The following is a 16,443-nucleotide window of genomic DNA, read 5'->3' as shown; positions in this document are numbered from 1 at the left end:
ATTTGAATAGTATTCTCACGTTGCGAGCATATCTAAATGCAACCATGTGACTGTAATTTAATGATTTGTTGCCGACAAAATTTTACATACGAGCTACAATGGGACAATCATCCATGTGACTGCAATCTCAACTACAGAAAGTTCACCATACTCACTGCAATCAATAGGATTGTGTTTCATAAAAGATTCCCGATTTTGCTACCTCCAAGACTCCATGTCGCTCAATGTCATTCCCTTCCCAATGCCTTTATACACTTTTGAACAACTTTGGGGCTCGGGCAATAAAAGCATCCGATCCTTCGACCCAAAGAACGTGGGCGGTACTGGAAGGCAATCAGCCAACAACTTTTTCTTTTCAGGCCGAGAGTTTGCAAACCACTGGTTCCATGAATATAAATGAGAAATTTGAATCCATTTCATCGAGCCCTATACTTGGTCAGATAATGGCTGCGAATCCATGCACAGATGTACCAATTTTCTTTGGTATTGCCCAAAATATTCACCAACTGCAATGACATCGTCATTCTCCGGATCTAAAGCACGCAAGTTTAGTAGTTTATCCTTAACTGATGAATCTGATTCATCATCAGTAGTACCTAAGTTGGAAACTATTTCTGCATGGATTTCACGGCATGCAAGGATAAACATTGCAGCTGTGTCAGGTAGCTGAGCCTCACGAAGAGCTGCCAATGCCTCTTGTAGTGCACCAGCAGCAACATACAAAATCAGAGCCCTGCAATTTGATCATTTGAGCTCAAATGGATTGAATAGTTTTGATAGACTTATAATTTAAAGAAAGAGAAGCCGTGGTACCTCCAGATATTATGTTCAATGTGCAGGATATGCCCAGCCCATCTTTGCAACACTCTGCAAAAATACAAAATGTAGGGAAGATCTCCTAGTGATGACGGTAAACAAGTCAAATGATCTTTTTGGCTGTCATACAAATGCAGAGACAGCAATCATGTTTGAAAATAAAAAATGATAAAATAGTGTACAAATTCAAAATGGTTCTAGAAAACTTGCTGCTTGCCTACTGCCAATAACCAAAAAGGAAGAACTAAGATTCTTTACGATATTAGACAACCGGATGGTACGTTAAAGATACATAATATCAGAAATACTAATGCGGAATTTATTTATTTTTCGGTCATTCAGCAAGAGATTGGAGGTTATGCTGCAAATGGCAGATGAAGATTATGAACTAAAGTTAATGTGGACAAAAACATCTGTTATCAAGAAAGAGTAAGAGAACCTTGCATAATCTGATCCTTTTAAGTGACTAGCAGCTAAGGTTGCAGCGTCGGCCCAGCACCCAGCATCTTGTAGCTGCATAAGATACGGCGTTTCATTTGTCTAAGAAAATCAAACACATTATATTTTGATAACCTTTCTGTTAATTTTTAGATTTGGAAAAGCTAAGAAGTCTTCAGAAAACATTTTAAAAAAACCCAGAGATTATCTGATATTGATATATTTTTCAAAAATGTTTCGGAGTTGCACACGCCTTAAAAAATCTAACTAGTAAGTAAGGCCATTTAACATCCAGCACGTTGTGATATATCAACCCATAGTACAAAGAATCACTTATACCTGGTCACAGTGATTGTGTAAAGGAGTACCTCAATTTGTTGGGCTCTGTATTCTAACTTGGAGGTCTCAATCAATTAAAAATTGGTAGGGTAATATTTATGGCAGGAGATGCGTTGCTCCCAGTTGGGTAGCCCAATTTCAGATGGATCATAATTAAAAAAAAAAAAAAAATTCCCATTACGTTTTAATTATTAATATGTGCGTAATCATCCCTTGCAGCTTCAGCCACTATGATCCCATTAAGGTAGTCTACTTTGGAAAACCGTAGTTTAAGATATTTAAAACAATGTTACTAGAGTTGATTTTCAAGAGACTAAAGGCATAAAAAGTAGAAAATGTTGTGCACGGAAGTCTGCTGAGTTCAAATATTAACAATTTAACCAATTTTTTTTTTACTACTTAACACCAAATTCAGAGTGATGTACTAAGTAGATCTTATAGCATACAGAAAAGGAACGATCCACCAAAAAAAAAAAAAAAAAAAAGGAAATACCCTAACCAATAAGAAATTTCACTTCAATAACAATAAAAACTCTGCAGCGACACTTCCTTGAACACCAAATTCCGTAGTTTTTGTTTTCTTTGTGTTAACGTGGGGTATAATATGCTATATCATGGATCCAGTTCTCATCAAAATGGAGAAAAGAAAACTTCCTTGAATGCACCAAAAAGAAAAAAGGAAAAGAAAACTTCCTTGAGATAATCTGAACTTGAAAATCACCCAGGTAAGACACCATCAAGCAATCAAGCTCTTGTTTACAACTTAGTAGTAAGATTAATATACTGTAACCCGGTAAGAGACCTTAGAAGTTGTGTGCATCTGTATGAATGTATTTGGCACTTAATACTGAATTTAAGAAAGCATAGAGAGTGCACAGAAAATTTCATTACAAATGCAGCCTAACCTGAGAACATGCTTCTTGATATCTTCCAACTGCACAGAGAAGATGCGTACCGGAGAGTGATCGGTCAGCCCTCACCATGTTGGCTGCAACAACCTAAAAAATATATCTGATATTATAAAATACTGAATACGTGAACTATATTTGTGTACGCTAACGAGAATCTGTATTTTGATGCCTAAACACATGCATGTCCCAGTTAAACTCACCTTCACTGCAAGTTCATGAAGAGACCTCGAAACAGCAGAAGAGAGAGCAACTGCGCGAAGAGCATTGACATAGAAGTAAGAGCTCTCTGGAGGAGTCGAAAGCAATAAACTAACTGCAACTTCTAGGTTTCCAACTGACACAAGCCTGATAGCAACGAATTCAAACGGAATTGCCAGGTGAAAATATAATTATAGTAATAATCCATTTAAAGAATAAAGGACAAGAAACTTCAGTGTGGTTTCTGTCACACCAGCACCTTTTCTTTTTGGAACAAGATATCAATATGGGGAGCTAAAGACCTGAACACAACGTCTTGCACATTAATGTTTCAAAAGCACTAAGAAACGGAAGGATTTGCGCTACAACTACTGAGTCTGACATGAAGACATTAGGCTAAATTCCTTCTGACCTTAAGAAGTTAAACTAAGCCATGTACTCTCAACAAAATAATAAAAGAAATGATAGATTTACTTACTCATGTATACGTTTCTGTATAGCTTCTTCATCTTCTAGTTTTTCATGCCAAGAAATTCGCTCACTAGCACTTTTCCACAACTCTTCTTGATCAAAAGCCATCAACCTTAGTTGACCTTGACTCTGCTAACCAAAATGCTAGAGTCACTTAGAAGAATTTGACACTTAACAGCAACTCTTTAAACAATTGGAATGTGGGACACAACAAGGTATGTCATGTGACAGATCCTCAAAGCAAACTACAATACATCTTACCAATACATCTCTCTCCATTTCTTCTGTTGGTTTTCCCTTTGATGATATCCTTGACAGTAAAGATGTCTCATCAACCTCAGAGACAGATTCCGCTGTGAGCCCTTTTGGTGGAGGCTTTCCCAATATGTTATTCATCCAATGTTTAAGCGCCTGAGGCAGCTGCAGCCAAAAGAGAGCTTCCGGGGATTCACCAAACATTGTAGCAGCGAAGGCAAACCTTGCAGCACAACCTTTATCAACAAGACTAGCATACAACTTGGCTCTCTCATCGTCAAGTATGCAACCTTAAGAAATGGAAACATTGGAAGTATTTTTAACACCAAAAGTATATCTCAAACGTAAGAATACTCATAGTTGAAACTCTGGACAAGATATAGACCTTCTTTTCGATAAGGTTCCAATACTTTTAAAAGCATCTCTGGCACCACAGTGTCACCAAGAGGTGGTATGTTGATCATGTATGTGCGGAGATCTCCTGTAGATGAAGGAGTTCCTGGAATTAAGTGAGGCCTCTTTTTTATGGTCGTACTACAAGTATTAAACCAAGAAGGTTTAACACCTAATTGCAAGATCATGCGCAATGCCTGTAGCAACATCAGTTATGTTTAATGAAGAACTAACAAAATTAAATAACAAAGAGCTGATGACCAACATAATCATAATTTATACAAGAATAGAAAAATTTGTACAAGTATTTCAAGAAAGAGAAAATGGAAAAGAAAAAGCAAAATATAATTAGGATGAATTCTACAGACTTAGGGTAAAAGTGAATTATGGTCAACATAAACTAAAGAATGAAGCGTAAAACTGACTTGTATTTTTTTTTTGGAAATATTCCAATCGGTTCATCACTTCACGACTAGTCCGATTCGGGGCGGGTCCCAGAATTAAGGCTTTAAACCCCTCCTAAAGATTATGCTGGGGAGGATCGAACACATGCTCTCACCCCCACCTGCTTAGTTCCCTAGCGCCAACTGAGCTACCGTCATTTGGTCTGACTTGTATTTATTAACAAAGGAAAGAGGAATATTCAATTTAATTTTAATTTTTTTCCAGTAAGAAAGCTTGTTCCAGATTAAATGAAAACAGATATACTATTACCTGGAGAAATTCAAAATGATTCATACTCTACAAATCATTTCCGTTTCATTCCTTAAAATTTTAATGTTACTTCTCACATCCATTACCACACATGAAATGTAATGTTAACGATGTACTGTTATCTTTAGAATAAAGACATTCAATGTGAGAGTTGAATATAGAGCTTTGGTAGCAAATAATGACAAAGAAAATATACTATATAGCTAGTTCAGTAAAATCAGTAAATTTAAAGCTGGCATACTACCAGGGCATGTGGTGTAGGAAGTAGTATGGGACAACATATAGGCATTGACCGGAATCTCTCCTTTATGTTTCTGATCTGGAGTGCATAACCAGGTCTTTTATCATTTCTGCATGAAATGAACATGTCATTCACAAAGTCCATTTTAGAAACCGCTAAAATTAAGACAACTCTTATTAGATATGTGTCATCTAGATAACAACCACTTGGTGACTAATTCACCTTGAAGAGAATGCTAAAACAATAAAAGGTTTGAAACACAATAAATTAAATACCCAATGATGTCACACTGTGCTGAGCTGAAAAATTATTCCACATTAACATAAATATTTAAAATTATATATATGGGGCAGAATCCTTTGACATCGGTGTCAAATTTTGAAATTTGACACCAAATCCAAACCGTTGATTCCCGTCAATCAACGGTTATGATTCCCGCCAATCAACGGTTATGATTTCCGCCAATCAAACTTATTAATTATATTTAATTCTCAATAAATGATAATCGTTGATTGACGGAAATCAACGGTTAAGATTTGGTGTCAAATTTCAAAGTTTGACACCGGTGTCAAAGGATCCTATCTCTATATATATATATGTATGTATGTATGTGTGCAAATTAAGATGCATGATGGTTCAAATTTTCTAATCTCTTTCACCTTTCAGTTGCATGTCCAATAAATGTTCCTTCCTACCTCCCCCTCCCTCTTCTCTCTCTTTATATATATGAGAGTAGCAGAAGGAAAGAGCTGAATGCAACAACAATTGAGTGACATCACATACCGATTATGTTAACCTGTTTTAGATCTAAATATTTCGATGTAAAGATGAATGTTTTCATAATTGCTAAAATCCTTTCCCACCATCCATTCTAGTCCAAGCCATTACAACACCATCTAGACACCAATCATATCCTGATACAAAGGAGGGAAGGAGCTCATCACTCTTGACTCCTGAAAATGACTAGTGGCACTTACACATTTATTTCAACAAGACGAAAGCTACTATCTGCTCCAGCAATGCACAGTACCAGTGGATCATTCTTATTAGTTCGTAAGGGCAACCAGTCAAGTTCCAAGACAAGGGTTCCAGGAAATTGAGGCTGTAAAACTGAATTGGCCAAGGGGTCTGGCGAGTCCTGCAAAATAAATGTTGAGATTTATGATCAAATAATTACAAAAGGTGTTCTTAGCATATAAAAAAAGAGAACATTTCTTTTTCTTCCCCAAATAGCAAATAGCTAGAGAAGTCTATGAAAAATGATAATTGCCAAGCCTATTTCTTTATATAATAACATTCAGTTTCTTAGTCTTCAATCCCCAGCAAAAAAACAAATGTTAGATATGAATTAATCAAAGTTATGAAAATGCTTATCATAAGCAGTACAAATATTTATGCAAAGTATGAAATAAAATAACAATTAAACTTCACTCATAATCCAGAAAAAGTAAAATTCCTATCTTACCAAATCAAATACAGAAAAAGTATTATCATAAAACAGAACAGCAATACGCCCGCGGCTATGGTCCCCTGGTACAAAAGGTGTGAATTTGATTCGCCGGATTCCTTCTCTGTGAGTGTTGAATGAGGAAGAATGTCCAGTTGTCACATCCCACCATCTTATGTTCCCTATTCTGTCTCCCATGACCTAAAAAACTAATTTAGTCAAAATCATCATTCAATTTAGAACAAATTCAGATGATCTATATATATATATATATATATATATATATATTTGAACCAATTCTAAAGTAACATTATACCACATGAGGCAGGCGGTATGCCATTGCAGTAATCAATCCATCTGATGATACAAATGAAGAAGAAGGCCATTTTGGTCTGTGGACAACACAAACTTAATTAGATAAAGCAATCATAAAGGGAAAATGGCACGAGTGATGTATTGTATAAAAAAAGAAAGACAAAAAATACATCAGATCAGTGATTAACCATTAATAACTGCAAAAAACAATGAATATACAAGACAACTTACACATGCCTTGACAAGGATAAAATAATGATCAAGATTCAATACAAATTTAATAGTTCATACATCATGAAAAACAACACAAATTGCAGTAATGCACTTTTTTCTTAATGTAAAAGAGTTAACACCTGAAATCTCGAATTCTTCTACCATATACTTCAAAAACTCCAAGTGCCCCATTCGCAAGAGCAAATGCAAAACTTTCAGAAGTGTCATCATGAGATCCCTCTGAGCTTGAACCCTCTGCTAAGAGAAATTAACTTCAGTCATAAGCTATTTTTAATCTTACGCAAAAAGGGAAGCAACCATCAGTTCTAGACTAACAAGTATCCTGATAATATCTAAGGACTTCAATCAAACAACTCACTTGAATCTGACGAGGAAATATTTGATAGTTTAGATGCTTCATCCGATGCCCCAGATGTTTTATCCTTGGAAGGACGCGGAACTGTTGGAAGAGTCCATTCCAATACCGTAAATGGAAGAGCTAATGATCTAAGCTACATAGAGATAGCAAACATTATAAATATCCCGATAAAAGAACATATAGTTTCAACCAAAATATGTAACACCTAAGCTACGGACATCAGAATTAACCTTCCAATATTAAAAAAAGGAAGAACACTCTTAAAAGTAGGGCATTGAATTTACAAAAGAAAAGTGAAGTCAAGACATCAATCATGAACACAGGAAGTTAGCTTGTGTTAAACAAGTTGTACTTGCAATCATGAAGGAAGCATTTGGAGCAAAAACTAGATCTGGGTCCAAGTAAGGGCTGTCTTTACCAAGAAGGCATTAGCACTCAATTTCAATGCCAATTTAGAGGACAATATTTATCCTTGTCCAGTTTTAGGAATACACAAAATGTGATCTGAGATTAAAAAAAACACATCAAAACATTTGTTTTAAAAGGCCATAAAAACAGGTGTTATAGGACAGTCAAGGGAAGCTAAGCTATGGAAGGGAAGGGGATATTGAGGGAGACAGAAAGGGAGGTAATAGAGAGGAAAAAGGTACATGAGGTAGATTGAGAAGAACAGAAGTTTACAGGCAATTTCAATTCAATATTCAAGTCCAATTATCATTAGAATACAGAAGCATCAATTAAATAGGAAATATTACTTTAAATTGCATAAAACCCCTATTTAACCTTATTGTTGAAACTATTGGGATGTATATTTTGTAATTAATTCTGATTTGATTTGATTCTCTATTATAAGGTAGATTAGTTTCCCTACTTTTAGCACTTAAATTAGGAAAATAATTATTTGGATTTATTGCCATTTGGCTTTATATATTGTAGCCCTTTGTATATGACATAATGTGAAATAATATTCATTATTTCCCATATTTCAACTATTACAACGTATTCTCAATATATTACTCCATACTACTAATCATTTTAATATCCATATTCTATATCATGTGGATCATCCTATCTCATTACCCATCAAATAGAGAAACCAAAAATTTCACATTTAGAGAGTAAGTACTCCAAAGAACGGAAGTCTAAATATCAGGAGTCAACAAGAACAGTGAGGTATCACCCAGAGCCTAGTACATAACTAAGTAATTGTACTCAAGATTATACATACTTAAGCCAGTTATCACATCACATCACATACCAGAAATTAAAAGAATAGATAAAATAAAATTGAGGGGCAAGGGGGTTTCAAGTGCATCAACCAACCTACCATGATAGGACTTTTAGTCATTGCCCAAACTTCCACAGGTGCATCACGAAACAAAATTAGAAGATACCTGAAATATTCAGATATTAAACTATTGAAAACCATGATGTCATTACAAATTTATCAGTTAAAGTAGGGTAAAAGTGAAGCAAACAGCTATTATAGAATATAGATGAGGTTGAAGAGAAAATATAAACATCTGGCACAATAGTCTGATCAAATTGGATGGAAAACTCTGCCATAGAACCCCCGCCCCAAAAAGAAAAGGCAAAAAACTTGTTTTCCATGCAAAGAAGTTTTAGATGTTTAGGACGATAGCATATTTCACAGCTTAAGGATTCTTAACAATCAGAGTGGTAGATGTGAAATACAAAAGAATAGAAATGAAAGAATGAAAACAAAAATTGAAAACTTGTAAACACTCAAAGTGGTTATTAACACAGAAGTCTATCCTTTGTGGCAACAAAAGATAGGTTGAGTCCCAACACTCCCATCATCTGCAACACAGATTGCAACATTCTACAGGACACCCTTTTGCAAAAACAGCCAGAACATTCACTAAGATCCCAAAGGTAGGATACACAAAGCATGTATACCTGAACTAAGAATAACTCTGTATAAACTCTAGCATTTGTTAAGTCACTAAATTCAATCTTGCTAGTACAAAAATGTTGACATGACTGAGCCATTAAGGCTTACAAGTTTTGTACTAACTACTAACACATCAGTATAGACTATAGAAAGAGAAATAGAAAAATATACAACCAAAAGAAGATCCAGAAACTAAATTAATGATAATAACAAAAATATAGCTTTGAGATTCACCTTCCAGATGAAGATGTTCTCAAAGCTCTTATTGGCGCACGTTCGGGCTTTTGCAAAACTCGGAACATCTTGTTAAGGCCACTTCGAAGGCAGGTCACAACTAGCTTGTTAACATATCCTCCAGACTTTTCATTAGCCTGAGTCCAAAAGCATAAACAATAACGATTGAACAATGGTGCATAAAATGCTTGAAGGAGGAATCAAAATAATAATGAAGTAGACATTACGTAATATGCTTGAAATATAAAGCCTAATTTGCAGACAGAATTGACAGTAAGACACTAAAATTAGAAAACAAAGACTGCAACAGAAAGAAACAAACTATGTAAGGAAATAGCACATTTAAAAAAGTTTAAATGTATGGATCAAGTTATATACCTGAGTATAAGAAAATGAAACCAGTCTGGAATTTCCTAGCCATCGTAGTCCCCTGACAATACCATTATGGACAGATAAACTTGAGGTAACAGCATTAGCAGAAACATCAACAACATCTATTGTCCCACTTTGTGTTCCCAAAGCAACAAGGGGAACCGCTGCTGCAGGATAATTTCCTCCACCTTCACATAACCTTATCTCATTAATCAACATGGAAAACATGGAACACATAACAACCTTAAAAAAGGGTAATGCTAGATCTGAACAAATATGTAAGTTGGTGGGAAGATAGACTAACGGGCCAGAGTAGCTATTAGAGAAGGGGTTGGTACTGCCAGCATGGTCACTGTTGAAGAAAGAAGCTGAAGCTGTCCAACTAAGCTAATCTGCACCAGAAGGAAGAGGCAAAGCCGTTTGCAGATATTAGTCAACATCAAACATTTGAAACCAATACAGGAAATCCAAATAGGTGCTACCTAGCCATTCGATGCAGTTTTTCAGTATAGAAAAGTCAGCACTCAGATTATCACGTAGAACATAAGTCAAATAACAAGAACTATGACCCCCGAGTTTGGAATGTGTGATCCTACAAACTGCCTCTAGTAAAAAACAATTCATTGGAATATTCACTTCGGTGCTGGACAAATGATGACAGGAGCTTAGTTACAATTTGATATATATTATGCTTTTGCATCTTCTTTAACTTGTTTATTGTAAAATGTCATTTTAATCCAAAAGCTTAAACTATTAGGTGAAAGCCATATCAATAGTTTTTATATTATATTCTCTAACATGCCCCTTCACACAAGGGCTCATTGGGCTTGAAGGGTGGATAATGCATAGGCCCACCTACTTATGCTAAGACACTCCATAATATTTAATTATTTATTAATAGATTGGGGGTTATGAGGATCGAACTCATGGTCAAAGAGCCTTTGATATCATGTAAAACACCATTTCAACCCAAAAATTTAAGTTGTTAGGTGAAGGTCATATTAATGGTTTTTATATTATATTTCTATAACATTTATTTTCTTGGAAGGCAGAGTAGCTTGGGAAGGAATAGCTATTCAGGACTTGGTCATTGTTCATATAGATATATAACTAGGGCAAAAAATAAACAGCAATTGAGACTGCACCATAATCCTTGTATGTGTGAGCACACATAAGTTTACTACATGCATATGCAAAACAGAGGGATTCATACTAACACTTAGTCCCATTCAAAATGCATAAGTTGATTGCTCTTCAATTAGTTGCTAGAAGCTACTGCACTATTGTTTACTGATTTCATTGTAATCACCTAGATCATGTGTTTTGGCAACATTTTTAATTTGAATTCACGTAATTTACATGACCTATTGTCCTTCTCCCACAAGTATCCAAACTTGATGCAAGACAGATGCGGCTAGGTAGTATCATAGCAGATTGCTTAGAATCCACCAGGTAGAAAATCTGGAGTCGACTGAAAAATCTGGAGTCACCTTGGAATGGGATTCATAACTGAAAATTAAGTTGTTCTTCCTTTTACACATGACAAGCTCTTTCATGGGCATAATAAACCTGACTAAGAAGTTAACGATTCTCCAAAACTTGATTAACCCATGTAGTATCCTAATAGGAATATAATTATAACATGGTACAAATCACCTAAAAATTACCTAAAATAACCCAAAAAATTCTCAATAAGAAAATTACTTATAATTCAAGAATCATTGTATAATTATCAATGAACCACATTTCCACTTCATTAGTGCTCCACTTGAAAAGAAAACTCAATATCGAGCATTTAGGTTGATCCTGAAATCTTCCAGACCACATATAAAAGGCACTATGAATAATTGAAGAATTGGAATTTCTTCCCTGACTTGATCCCCAATTTTTAAACAAGGATTCATCAACTTGAATCCTTGAATGATTTGTTTGATCAAAATATCAAACGCCCAATGGAATTTGAGTAGAACAGATCTAACCTAATTAAATCAATGCATTATCATCATTGATGTTCTAAAGATAAAAGGTCCTAAAAGTTACTTCTTGAGCACAGTAAAGCTGATTCAACTTGAAAAAAAAAAATCCTCCACGATTTTAGCTTGACTGCCTCCAAGAATATCATCAGGGAAGATATCGTAGACCGATGGAGACTTCTAATCTAACATACTATCCATAATGCTTTAATTCATTAGTTTCCTCCATCACTTTCCTCCAATCCACCTCATACCATTTTATTAGCAGGTCCAATGTCATCAAAGGGATTTTAATCTTCTCCATCTTTAGTTTCATCTTTCTGATGACTTTTCAAAATATCCAAAGTATTGTGATCACCTTCTGGAATCTACATATGGGCTCCCACATATTCCCGTGGCTTCAAATCATGTATTGCACACAACCAATTTTCAATCATACACCATAACTCAAGCAATTCTGCTCAATGTCTTGAAGGGGACTACGTATTATTCTTGCAGATGACCTAGAATATAGAAACTTCCAAAATTTACCAGGACACAAGGAAAATTAGAGAAAAGGAAAGGTGTGAGTAGAAAATAGGAAAATATATCCACCTCAGCAAAGACAGTATCTCATTAGTGTATGCAGGCTCTCCTATCCCTTTCCACATCTGATAGGCAGGTTCCCTTGATGAAGTCATTGTCAGAGCAACAAAGAGAAGCCATAGAGACTTTTTCATTCCAAATACACGCATTTTGCTTCATCTAAATACAATTGTTCTGCCATAATTGTGTTAGAAATGGTTTGTGTTTAGTTATAGACAGACATGTGACCTGACCTGACAAGATATTTTCATGGATATTCAATAGTTTGGTCATCACATAATCTTTCACAGTGAGTGTTGGGTGTATTGGGATCAGGGTTTGTATCGATTTCTCTTCTTGCTCTCCTGTGTGCATGTAATTATAACAAATTGCAATACAATCGTTTCTTGTTTTACGTATAGCAATCTCTTTTATAGGCATACTTTTACTTAATTGAGAATTGACAAATTTAACAATCTTCATAACTTCCCTAATTATGGATATAACCTAATAAACTACCTACAAATTATGGATATAAAAATCTTAAGAACCAATACTAAATTATGGCTGACCGCTGACCGCCTTTTGACCAAAATCAAAACTAAATTTGATTTATTAACATTTTGAAACTTCATAGCATTATATCACCCCAAAAGAAAAGAGAGAGAGAGGATATTGGGAACTTCAAAAAATTGGTTTTAACTATTTGTTCAGAATTTCCCAATTCGTGGAATATAGAAGCTGAAGCAAGAAAACATTAGCCAAGTGAAATATTAAGACCATGAATTACATACAAGCAGTAAATAAAATCAAGTTATTAACAAACATAAAGAAACAATTAAATTATACAATGGCACTCTGTCTATTTGCTTGCAAGGGCTTAAAATATTACAAAATATGCTGAGAAACCATAGCGGCACCCAAATTAAATATTAATAGGCCATTAAAGTTTGTATTCTCTATATCTGTGTTCTCCAAGCTTCCCTTTTGACCCATCAATGTAGGTCTGTAGGTAATAAAGCGAAGCAAATTTATAAGTACAAACTTACATTTATTAAAATCTCTTCCCGGTTGAAAACTGAGCTTGAAAGGGAGCTTCTATTATCATTGAGACGTTGCTTTTGCCTGCCCACGTTTTGGTCTGATCTACCAGCAGATGATACTATGGTGTTAGAGTTGGCCCCAGGAAATAATACTGTATGGTCATCATTGACCAAACCCAACTTCTTATCTTCCTTTTGAGTGTCTGCATGCCCTTCAGCAGTCAAGAGCCAGTTCCATATTTTTCCATCATCAGAAATGGAGATCAAATGTATCTTAGAAACAATAGTTGACTCATCACAAAAATCAAAAGGATTATCAAAATCCTCGCGAAGGTATGGAGAACTAGGTAAATCAGAATAATTATTGCCAATGTTCTGAACTGTTGAATCTGATTGGCATAAAAGGACAGAAAGTATTGAAGGAGAAGGGACAGAGGTACCAACTGATGGCATTAACTCTTCCAATGAGTACATAATATGTGCTTGTTCCCCACTGTGATCACATGCAAATGAGTATAACTCTTAGTTACAGAAAAACATTGCAAGTAAATCAGCAAGACCGCTAATATCAAGAAAATAAAGAGACTGGAAGAGAGTGAAAGACCAAAAATATAGGAAGTATCTACTGAGAGATGGATGCATAGATATTTTTGGGCATTAAACACTCTTTATGTGCAGCCATTGGCCAACAGTGCTCTTGAAATGTCAAATGACATTAAAAGTGATTATAAATTTGTGGAGCACAAACTTCACACAAAACAGAGCAAACACAAAATGTTACCGAAACAGCTCAAGATACACATTTAAATCAAAGTTGATTATAAACAACCAAATGCTGATGATTTGTACCATGAGTCATGACTCGAGTTGCATGCATCAGCGACCAATAACTATTGGAAAACTTATAGAGATCAAATAACAAGAAGAAAAACAATAGGACTACATGATCCATTTTCTTATTCAACCCCTTTGATAGTAAAGGAGGCCATCACAGATATACCATCTTCTCCCTTGATCATTTGATCACCTCACTTAAAAGTGATTCACTTCTTGTGGGCAGGGGGGGATAGCTTCACATAAGGACAGTCTCACTTCAAATGGCGGTATCTTTCATACAGTTGTCTCAAATACATGGAAATTCAGGATGTTTGACACTTACAACAACCAAACTTCGACAAACAAAAATAGCAATAACAAGATCAATATATAAAAGAAAGTTTCTACAATCTTATATTCATGGATATTGCCTATATATTTATATATATATGAATCGTCAAAGCATCTTTATGTTACTCTCTTACAACCACTAAAACATACAAACTACAGCACACTCTACATACTCATCTAAATTGAAAGGAGTGGTATCCAAATTAAAATAAAAAATAAAAAATCTAAGACAATAAACGCTTACGGTTTCCTCCTCCAGGTGCTGAGCTTGCCATCAAGATGAGCACAGTAGATCCACTCGTTATTCGGATCAGGCAATACGTCAAGAAACTTGCCGCAACCACGAGGCAACGCAGTAGAAAAAATCACAGTCTCATACTGCAAGTCAAACACAATCAATTCCCTCGGAAACGTGACGAACAAAATGTGCCTCCACTGCTGGGAAAAGTTGAACCTCGCCGCGTAAAGAGGAAACGCCGCGGAAGAGGGCGATGGCCCCGCCGCCGCCGAAGCAGCAGCAGCCCCATCTCTCTCCAGCTTAACCAACTCGCTACAATCGGTCCGAATCTGAAGCTCCTTGACAACGATACCGTCCTCACTATCGCCGAGAACGACGAGGGACAAGAGAAAACCCTTGAGGCCAATCGCGCAGATGCGGCGAGAATCGAAGGGATCGCGGCGAATGCAAGAGAAGAATTCAGGAGAAGCGTCGTACTTCCAAACGCAGCGTCCAGTGGAAGCGTTGTAAAGCGAAAGAGTAGAAGGACCGTTGATTGAAGCGATGAGGTACAAGTCGGGTCGGGCCTGGACCCAACAGAGGTCCTGGATGCCTAATTTGGAGTCGGTGTCGAACCAGAGTAGCGCGGACTTGAGGCGGAAATCGAGGAGAGCAATGCGGCCTTGGCGATCGCCGGCGGCGAGGAGGAGATGAGATGAGGAAGGCTCGGACGAGAGGAGATGGCGGTTGAGAGGGATTGGTGTCCAGCGGAGGGCGGTGACGAAGGGAGCGGCGGAGGAAGGTGGCGGAGGGATGGGAAATGAGGAGAGTAACTGCATGGAACGTGTGTCGACGATGGAGATGGAGCTTCCGGAAGGGAAAGCGAGGAGGCCATGGGAACTGAGATCTGCGGATCCAAAGTTGTTACGACTGGGTGGACCTGGAAGCATGGATTCCCATGAGTCTTGTGATGATAATGATAACGATGATGGTGATGATGATGATGATGGTGCTCTTGGACTCACCAACATTGTCTCGATCTGAAGCTTAGGAGAATGGGAATGGAGTTTGGTTTTTGTTGTAGCTACTACTACTAGTCTTCATATCAGAGCGCGGGTCGAACCTTCTCTTCGATCGCTCGCTTTTGATTTTCGTTGGTTACGGCAAATGAAATAAAAATAAAATAATAATAATATAAAGAGCGATATTTTTTTAAAATTAAAAGTTACTTTTAAGTTAATATTGAAAAAAAAGTTAAAAACTATTTCATGATTATATAAAAAATTTAACTTAAAAATTTCAGAACTTTTAAGCTTAGTGTACGTTTCAGAGCTTGTAAGATAAAATTCCCTTATTATATCATAATTATATTATATAAATGGAGTTGGGACAAGGAAATTTTTATCTCACACTTGTTTGCAATTTTTAATTTTAATGAGAGGAAAAAAATTAGACAATGTCAATTTTGGGCCAGAGGTAACAGTTTTAATGAATACTCCTTGAGTCGTTGGGAATTTCTTCCCTTATGACTTAGTTTTGTTCTCTTTTTTCTCGTATGCTCCTTGAAAAAAGATTTTTAGAGAATTTGAAACTTTCGAGTTCCAAATAATGGGAACATATTCTTCTCTTCCCTGCTTTCACATTTTCTTTTGATTCTTTTTTACTCATAGCTCCTTACCATATCTTATATCACATTTGATTATTAGAATGGTAACTTCATTGGATGCTTATTTTATGAAAAAATTGCTTTTTCATATATGTTATGTTTTTTTTTTTTTTTGTGGGGGGTAGATGCAGCGGAATACAAATATAAAAGAAGTATAATAGC

At 36.0% G+C, this 16,443-nt stretch overlaps 1 protein-coding gene across 2 annotated transcripts; it reads right to left on the bottom strand.

The window, feature by feature from the left end:
• Positions 1-20: 20 nt before the first annotated feature.
• Positions 21-15,642, bottom strand: LOC133295864 (uncharacterized). Of its 2 annotated transcripts, XM_061494731.1 has the most exons (21): positions 14,643-15,642; positions 13,238-13,724; positions 9,956-10,043; positions 9,658-9,839; positions 9,280-9,416; positions 8,458-8,524; positions 7,131-7,263; positions 6,892-7,006; positions 6,540-6,615; positions 6,242-6,424; positions 5,754-5,914; positions 4,780-4,885; positions 3,814-4,018; positions 3,435-3,718; positions 3,181-3,305; positions 2,705-2,849; positions 2,499-2,591; positions 1,256-1,329; positions 814-867; positions 597-733; positions 21-533 (listed from the first exon to the last, which is right to left on the bottom strand). In XM_061494731.1, the coding sequence occupies exons 1-21, from the start codon at positions 15,563-15,565 to the stop codon at positions 427-429; spliced, it is 3,882 nt and encodes a 1,293-aa protein (XP_061350715.1). In that variant the 5' UTR covers positions 15,566-15,642; the 3' UTR covers positions 21-426. The 2 variants fall into 2 exon arrangements, with proteins under 2 accessions (XP_061350715.1, XP_061350716.1); XM_061494732.1 differs by lacking the exons at positions 21-533; positions 597-733; positions 814-867 and having other exon boundaries at positions 894-1,329; positions 3,181-3,302.
• Positions 15,643-16,443: the final 801 nt, after the last annotated feature.

Source organism: Gastrolobium bilobum, unplaced genomic scaffold, assembly GCF_033153095.1.
Source record: "Gastrolobium bilobum isolate Gb01-03AN ecotype WA unplaced genomic scaffold, APGP_CSIRO_Gbil_v1 utg2195, whole genome shotgun sequence".
Taxonomy (NCBI): Eukaryota; Viridiplantae; Streptophyta; class Magnoliopsida; order Fabales; family Fabaceae; genus Gastrolobium; species Gastrolobium bilobum.
The sequence above is the reverse complement of the archived record's forward strand: the minus strand, read 5'-3'. Positions and strand labels throughout refer to the sequence as shown.